The 9,325-nt window shown below is 42.8% G+C and overlaps 1 protein-coding gene across 9 annotated transcripts in view; it reads left to right on the top strand.

Moving 5' to 3' along the window:
* blnk (B cell linker) overlaps nucleotides 1–9,325 on the top strand; it is a 199,241-nt gene that overhangs the window by 135,970 nt on the left and 53,946 nt on the right. For all 9 annotated transcript variants that reach the window (XM_043712515.1, XM_043712514.1, XM_043712516.1 and 6 more), the window contains one exon: nucleotides 1,264–1,310. In XM_043712515.1, coding sequence (XP_043568450.1) covers nucleotides 1,264–1,310 — 47 coding nt within the window. The remainder of the gene's footprint in view (nucleotides 1–1,263; nucleotides 1,311–9,325) is intronic.

Raw genomic sequence — 9,325 nt, 5'->3', positions numbered from 1 at the left:
TTTGGTTGATTGGTGCAGGTGTCTCGGAGGTGTTCCCTGAAGCGCTCTGCTAGAAGGGATACAATAAATGATGTGGATGTGCAGGTAAAACTTTGATGGATGTGGAAGGCTCCTTTAGGGCCTTGGATAGAGGTGAGGGAGGAGGTGTGGGCGCAGGTTTTACAGTTCCTGCGGTGGCAGGGGAAAGTGCCAGGATGAGAGGGTGGGTTGTAGGGGTGGCGTGGACCTGACCAGGTAGTCACAGAGGGAAGGGTCTTTGCGGAAGGCGGAAAAGGGTGGCGGGGGAAATATATCCCTGGTGGTGGGGTCTGTTTGGAGGTGGTGGAAATGTCGGCAGATGAATTGGTTTATGCGAAGGTTGGTAGGGTGGAAGGTAATAATTGATCAGGTCAGCTTTGTCCTTACAATTTGTATGCAGGACTCAACTGGGCAAATTGCAGGGTAAATGCCAGTGTTGTAGCTGTACGGGAAAAACTTGGCTGGGGATGGAGCTAGTTCAGAGGGACAGCCCTCCCAGTTTTGCATAAGTACCCATACAATAATTAGGAGGACTTTACATAAAACAGGGCTTGGTTTGCTGTTGTCATTTTCAGTGCCTATGTTGATCCTGGGCTTTAATTTATTTTTTAAGCCTTATGATGGCTTTCAGAGGGCATTTAGTAATGAGCCACATTGGTTGGAGATCAATCCAAGTAAGGTAACAATTTCTTTCTGTTAAAGCAGTTAGTGAACCAAATGCATTTTATAACAATTGGTTTGATCAGATTTATTCATGAAGTTTCAGCACGTGCCATTGTGAAATTTGAACTTGTGCCTGTTCCTCTAGGTTGCTAGTCCAGTGACGTCACTACTACACCACTGCCTTTCCTAACTCTAGGGTGTAGAGTGCACGTGGAAGTTTCACTTCTTACAAACTGCATGTAAAGTGGAAAGATCAAGGATATTTGGCATAATATGACTTGTATCATGATTTAATAACAGCTAACCCACCATCCTCCGCTTTTTCCGTAAGTTCCTATTCAGATGCTAAGAGATGGAACCAGCTGACCATGAATTTTCTTTTCTCAATGGATTATCAAAATAAATGAACGTTGGCCTCCCTTTGTGCTTCTTTCCCAGAATCCAAATCTTAGATTGTTTTATGTGACTGCTTCTTCCAAATGAATCTATGTGAACATTTATGTGTATTTATCCATGAACATTCATTTAACGTTGATCCTAACCCATTTAATTCTCTATCTTTCTTCCTTTCATTTTTATTAGAAGGTGCAGGAGCACAGGAGGGAGAACAATGGTCTGACAATGAATTTGTAAGTGTTTTGAGCCATTTGAATTGTTGATGCTATGATGTAAAGAAATTTTCAGAAGTTGTAAAAGTGGTGTGTTTCAAGGAAGGTTATTTTGTCTCAAGTGTTCCTTCAGATGACTTATCATAATTTCAATCTTTTCAATTATGTTGTGGTACAATTCTCTCAAAAAACCAATGACCCCTAGTGTTGGCTGTATCAAGCTGTGTGGTGCCTGTGGTTTCTCAACATCTTGAAGAAAGCCACAAGTGTTGATTTTAATATTAAAAGACCCAAGATACAAATGTTACTTTGTTATTCTTTCACAGATGTGTGTGTTGCTGGCAAGCTCAATATTTATTGCCCATCTGTAATTACCCCGTTTTTCTCCATCAGGCTTTTTAAACAGGTTGACCCACCTCAGGTTTCCAAATCAGATGAATACAAGACAAAAGTTCTGCAAGGAGATACCCCACCAATCAAAGGCTGTTTATTTATCACGTAATCTGCTGATTGGCTGCCCAGTGAAACAGCCTCTGATTGGAGAAGCTGTCAATTGTGCAAATCGCGAATATATTCATTCAATAAAAACTGAAAGAACTGGGGATGCTATAAATCAGAAACAAAAACAGAGGTTGCTGGAAAAGCACAGCAGGTCTGGCAGCATCTGTGAAGAGAAATTAGAGTTAACCTTTCAGTCCGGCGACCCTTCCTCAGAGATATTCATTCACCCTGAGGCCTACATAGCAGGATCAGTTAGATTGACGATTGACTGCCAGGAAACATAAGATAGTTCAGAAGTCTCCTGTAGCTATTCCTCTTTCAAATAGATATTCTGTTTTGGGTATTGCTGAAAGGGGGTCTCTCAGAGGAAAAAAAAAGTGGCAGTCAGAATTTGGGCACTAAGAAGGAACCTTACGTTAAACGGGGTTTGTCAAGATTTAAGAGTAATTATTAACAGGAACTCTCCTGGCACACACACAGGAGATTCTTAGCCATGAGCATGAATCTAGGATAATATGTTTCTTTCCTAGTGCCAGGGTTAAGGACATCTCAAAATGGGGTTGAAGCATATTGTCGACGGGCAGAGTGAGAAGCCAGAAGATATTGTTATAAGAGTTTGGGTAGATGGTTAAAAAACAGAACATCAAAAATTGAAGTCTCTGGTTTATTTCCAGTGCCAAGTTGTAACTAGGGAAGGAATAAAAGGGTAAAGGAGATGCGTCTATGTCTGAAGGTATGGTGCAATGTGCAGGGATTCAGTTTCTTGGATCATTGAGATTTCTTCTGGGACTGCAAGAACCTGTTCAAAAGGGATAGGTTTCACCTGAACTGGAAAGGGACTAATATCCTGCTGGGGACACTTGTTAGTTCTATTTCAGCAGCCTGTATACTTTGAGGGAGGGGTGGGGGCTTCCGAAGTAACAGTGAAAATAGAAAGAAAGATGAGGATAGTTCCAAATCAGAAAAGAGCAAGCTAATTAGAAAAGGCACACAAGAGCAAGTCAAAGAATAAGGTAACTATGAAGAACTATTTCAATATAAGGGCCTTATAGGTAAGGCTGATGAATTCAGGGCATGCATGGGAACATGGGACTGGAACATCATAACAAATATAGAAACTTGGCTGAGGAAAGGACAGGACTGGCAGCTCAATGTTCTGGGTTGTGGATGTTACAGGAGCATAGAAGGAGAGAAGGAGAAGTGGCATTTTTGATTAAGGAAAACATTATTACTATAATTAGAGAAGGTATATCTAATGGGTCAGTTCATGAAAATGTTTGGATGGAAGTTAGAAATAAGAAAATGGTGACCACCTTGATGGGATTGTACTGTAGGCACCCTCCTGTCGTCAGAGGGAAATTGAGGATCAGATATGTACAGAGATCTCAAATATCTGTAAAAGTAATAGGATTGTAATGGGGGATTTTAATTTTCCAAACACGGACTGGAACTGCCATAGTGTTAAAAGTTTGGATGGTGAAGAATTTGTTCAATGTGTTCAAGAAAAGTTTCTTGTCCAGTAGGAATATTTACATACTGATTAAGTAGCAAAACTTGACCTTCTCTTGGGAAATAAAGCAGAGTAAGTGACTGAAGTGTTAGTAGGGGAACACTTTGGAACTAGTGATCATAATGCTATTAGTTTACCAATAGGTAGGGAAAAGGATAAGTCTTCCACAAAAGTTTATTTCTTAATTGAAATAAGGTAAATTTTAAGGGTATGAAACAAAAAGTCTCAAGATTGGAGTAGATTGTTCACAGGTAAAGAGACGACTGACCAGTGGGAGGCCTTCAAAACTGAGCATGCAGAAGCATTATGTTCCTGTTAGAGTGATAGGCAAGGCTGGTAAGATTAGGGAACAATGGATGAATAAAGATATTGAAGTTCTTGTCATGAATAAAAAAGAATCATAGATATAGAAAACTGGGAACAACTGAATCTCTTCAAAAGTATAAGAAGTGTTAAGGGCATTTTTCAGAATGAAATCAGGGAGGCAGATATGGTATATGAGATAAACTTGGCAGATAAGGTTGAGGATAATTCAGAAATATTCTACAAATACATTAAGTGCAAGAGAGCAGCTAACCAGAGAGGTTAATGAGGTTGTCATTGTGTTGAACCTCAGATGTGAGAGACAATAAGTGAATATTTCATCTCAGTTTTTACTGCTGAGAAAGAAATGGAGGCTAGAGAACAAAGGGAAAAAATATTGATGTTTTGAAAACCGTTCACATTACAGAGGGGGAAGTGCTGGAGATCTTAGAAAACATAAGGGTCGATAAATCTCTGGGGCATGATGTCCTAGACATTGTGGGAAGTTAGGGAGGGAATTGTCAGGCCCCTATGACCTATATTTGTATCACCTATAAGCACAGATGAAGTACCAGAGAACTGGAGGGTGGCTAATGTTGCGCCATTGTTTAAGAAAGTCTATAAAGGGAAGCTTAGGAACTATAGACCTGAGACTCTGACATCAGTGGTGGGAGTCGTTGGACGTGTTGCTGAAAGATGAGGTTTACGTGCATTTGAAGAGGCAAGAAATGATCAGGGATAGTTAGCAAGGTTTGTGAGAAGGAAATAATGTCTCTCAAACTTGATTGAGTTTTTTTTAATGAAGTAACCAAAATGTTGAGAGCAGAACAGTAGGTGTTTACTTGGACTTTAGTAAAGCCTTTGACAGGTCCGCATGGTAGACTAATTAGTAAAGTTAGATCACATGGAATTCAGGGTGAGCTTGCCAATTGGATACAAAATTGGCTTAATGACACGAGACAGAGAGTGTTGGTGGAAGGTTGTTTTTCGGATTAGAGGCCTGTGACCACTGGTGTTCCACAGGGATCGGTACTGTGTCCACTTTTGTTTGTAATTTATATGAATGATTTTGGATGAGAACATAGGAGGTTTGTTAGTAAGTTTGCAGATGCGACAAAAATTGATGGTATAATGAACAGTGCAGAGAGTTATCTAAGATTACAAAGAGAACTTGATCAATTAGGTCAATGGGCTAAGGAGTGGCAGATGAAGTTTAATTTGGATAAATGTGAGGTATTGCTTTTTGTTAATACAAAAAGAACAGGACTTATGCACTTAGTGATAGGGCCCTGGGTAGTGTTATAGAACAGAGAGACCTAGGGTTTCAGGTACATAATTCTTTGAAATTTGTATCACAGGTAGACAGCATGGTTAAGAAGGTGTTTAGCATATTTGCTTTTATTGTTTAGAATATTGAGTATAGGAGTTAGGACACCACATTGAGGTTGTACAGGATGTTAGTGAGGCCTGTTCTGGAATACTGTGTATAGTTCTGGTCGTTCTGTTAAAGGAAGGATATCATTTAAACTGGACAGGGTTCAGAAAAGATTTACCAGGATGTTGCTGGGAATGGAGGGTTTGAGATGTAAAGTAGACTGGAAAGACTGGGACTTTTTTCACTGGAGTACATGAGGTTGAGGGGTGACATTATGAGCTTGTAAAATCAAGAGGGACATAAATAAAATGAATGACAAGGGTCTTTTCCCGAGGGTGGGGGAGTTCAAAACTAGACGACGATATTTTAAGCTGAGAGGAGAAAGATTTAAAGAAAGAAAAGAGAAGGAACTTTTTTTTTTACACACCAGAGTGGCTCATGTGTGAAATGAATGCCAGAGAAAGTGGTGGGTGCAGGTACAGTTATAATGTTTAAAAGACATTTGGATAAGTTCATGAAATGAAAGGTTTGGTGGGATATTGGCAAGTAGGACTAGTTTACTTTGGGAACACAGTCGGAGTGGGCTGGTTGGACCAAAGGGTCTGTTTCCACGCTGTATGACTACGGCTCTATGGAAGGGAAAGGCTACTGTCAGGAGGGTACTGGAGAAAGATGCTCCAAGTCAGGAAGTGAATCTTCCCACATAAATGCCATTGCCAAGAAGGGAGCATTCAAATAGTGGAGATGGGCACCAAGTCCCAGGAGTTCTGAATGAGAAGGTGGAAAATATGTAACAGAGAGAGTGACAGAGTGTGAGGAAGGGAGGAAGTGTGAATTAGAGAGACTAGTAATATGAGGGATGTGGAGTAAGAGAGAGCATGAGGTTGGGACATAGAGAGTGAGTAAGATGGTGTGTGTGAGCAAGTAGGGAGGGGATGGGGAAGAGGGGTATATGAAACTAAGCATGAGCCAGTCACAGCCCCACCCTTTGCCTCCTCTTTCTCCCTCCCAAAAAACCCTATCCACAAAGCAGGCTGGCAAGGTTAAAGGCAACTCACCTCTGATCTCCTTCCGTATGAATTCAGCAGTGTTTAGATTTGCATCACCAGAGGCAAATGCAGGGTTGGTCGTAGATTCATAGAGATGTGCAACATGGAAACAGACCCTTCAGTCCAACTCATCCATGCTGACCAGTTATCCTAAATTAACCTAGTCCCACTTGCCAGCATTTGGCCCATATCCCTCTAATCCCTGTCTATTCATATACCTATCCAGCTGCCTTTTAAATGTCATGTACCAGCCTCCACCACTGTTAGTTAAACCAAATTAATTAGGTTGGGTGCACTTGCCTCTTCTTCCTAAGCCATCAAGCTCTGCTTCTTAAAAGACAAAAAGCAAAAGCAAATTTTATAAGTTAGCTCTGTTTGGCTTTTTATGGTCAATTTTATTAATTTATCATTTATTTAACTTAGTGATTTATGGCTTGGGAGTTTTTTTCTGAAATTCCTATTTATTTCTCTGCCAAACCTAAGCTTTCTGAAATACCTTCACTGCCTTCCCAAGGACAAGAAAACTTGAACTGTGCAATACCCTGTTCTTCATAGTAAGGGTTGTGGGTTTGAAAGATATTGTACTGTGTCTTGTCGCTGACACACACCGTTGATATGGTACACTGATAGTGGAGAGACTGCATTCTGAAGGTGATGGATGGGATGCCATTCAAGCGGCTACTTTGCCTTGGATGGTATTCAGCATCTGAAGTGTTGTTGCTATGATCATCATAATCCTGTCTTGTGACTTGTAGATTCATATATATAGCTGGTCCACTTAAGTTTCTAACCATTGGTAACTCCCAGGATAATGATATTGGGATAATTAGTAATGGTATTTTGTTGAATATCAAGGAATGATGGTTAGATTCTTTTTAAGTTATTGATGCTCATTGCTGCCATGTATCAGGCCAAATCTGAATGTTGTCCAGGTTCATGAAGCACAATTATTTCGAATTAAGAATGGAATTGAATACTGTGCAATCTTCAGTGATTCTCCTCATTTCTTACCTTATAATGGAGGGAAGGTCATTGATGAAGTAGCTGAAGGTGGTTGGGCACAGGATACCTCAGTGTCCTGAGGAATTTTGCTGGAGCTGAGATAATTGACCGATGCAATGGCAATCATTTTCCTTTGCTTTAGGTATGGCGACAGCCATTGGAGAGCCTTACTTTTAATTCCCATGTACTTAGTTAGTTCTAAGGCTATCACTTTCACCTCACCCCTGAGATTTTTGGTCTTCTGTCCATATTTGCGTCAAGGCTGTAATGGGGTTTGGAGCTGAATGAATTACTTAAACTAAGCATCAATGAACAGGTTACTACGGAAAGACAGCCACGTGATTGTACTGTCGGCAGCAACATCCATCACCTTGCTGATGGTCAATTGTCAGCTGGCCAGCTATCCCTGTCCTGGGACAACTCTCCATATGATACGGAGGATGACATTGCAAGGACGACTAGGCAGGATTGTGCCTTTGTCAAGTCTGAATCCAATTCTCAACTTGATGCTAAGTGGCCTGTCTGTTTTGACTTTTATTATGTTTTGTCTTGGCTGAACAGATTGCTAGGCCACTTCAGATAACTTAGTTGATAGTCAACCACATGCTGTGGTTCTAGCATGCAGCAGCATAAGGAAATGGTTTTTACACTAGTCAGGTAGTTCCAATGGCATTGTTATTGATACTAATTTTTTTTAAATCCAGATTTATTTTATTAAATAAATTCAGATTCCTCAGCTGCCTGAGGATTTGACATTTGCTTCCAGATCATTGGTCCAGGTTTCTGGATTACTAGTCCAGTCACATAATTATAATGCTGCCCATACGTCATGATTTCTATCAGTGCTTAACAAAATAAAGCCAAAAAATTACCATGACATTGTTTAGCAAAGGTCTTTGTTCAATTTATTGGCTTTTATTAAACATCTTGTACAACCCGAAGGTAAACATTAACAAGGTAAATATATAACTTGCATGCCTTTGAGCAGTTTTCTCAAAGAGAGACACATTCTCGACATTTACAAGTACACTCAAGAATGATTTTGGCCACTGCAGCAACCGCCGCGGTGAACCATGACATCACTTCCGCTCCCACCGACCATGCAGCCTCCGCGATCGCAGCCCAGACAACCGCCTCCACAATCGCCAGGAAGACCATCGCCGACAGATTCGCAGCTTCCGCGGGGTCCACAGCCACCGGGAACAACACCGTTTCTGCCGTCGCCGCATCCACTTCCGCCCCCAGTGACGTCACTCACCTGCACAACGACCCCCACGCCTAACCCCGTCCCCACTCCCAGCTCCAGCCCCACACCAGGTCCTAGCTCCCAGCCCTGCCATATTTTTACCATCCCTCCAGACCTCCCCCTCTCTGAGGATGAAAGATCAGTCCCCAGCAGAGGCCTCACCTTCATCCCCCCTACGCTCCCGGATTAACGAGTTCAACACGTGGTGAGAAATCAAACAATTCTTCCGCCGCCTTCGCCTCCGCACCTACGTCTTCAGCCAGTATTCTCGCCCTCTGACGACCCCTTCTCCCACCTCCATCACACCCCATCCACCTGGACACCACGCCCACCCTCGATCTCTTCATAGCCAACTGCCGCCACGACATTAACCACCTCAACCTGTCCACCCTCTTACCCACTCCAACCTCTCACCCTCCAACCCCAACCTCACTATCAAACCGTCAGACAAGGGAGGCGCGGTGGTAGTTTGGCGCACCGATTTTTACATTGTTGAGGCTAAACGCCAGCTCGCGGACACCACCTCCTACTGCCCCCTTGACCTCACCTTCCACCACCAAACCATCATCTCCCAGATCATCCATAACCTCATCACCTCCGGGATCTCCCATCCACCGCCTCCAACCTCATCGTCCCACAACCCCGCACCGCCCATTTCTACGTCCTGCCCAAAATTCACAGACCTGACTGCCCCGGCCGACCCATTGTCTCAGCCTGCTCCTGCCCCACCAAACTCATCTCTGCATACCTTGACACGGTCCTGTCCCCCTTAGTCCAAGAACTCCCCACCTACGTTCGGGACACCACCCACGCCCTCCACCTCCTCCATGATTTTCACTTCCCCGGTCCCCAACGCCTTATCTTCACCATGGACATCCAGTCCCTGTACACCTCCAACCCCATCCCGAAGGCCTCAAAGCCCTCCGCTTCTTCCTTTCCCGCCGAACCAAACAGTACCCTTCCAGTGACACCCTCCTTCCACTGACTGAACTGGTCCTCACTCTGAACAACTTCTCTTTCCAATCCTCCCACTTCCTCCAAACCAAAGGA

The sequence above is a fragment of the Chiloscyllium plagiosum genome, chromosome 22 (genome assembly GCF_004010195.1).
Source record: "Chiloscyllium plagiosum isolate BGI_BamShark_2017 chromosome 22, ASM401019v2, whole genome shotgun sequence".
Lineage (NCBI taxonomy): Eukaryota > Metazoa > Chordata > Chondrichthyes > Orectolobiformes > Hemiscylliidae > Chiloscyllium > Chiloscyllium plagiosum.
This window is presented reverse-complemented; position numbering and strand designations above follow the sequence as displayed.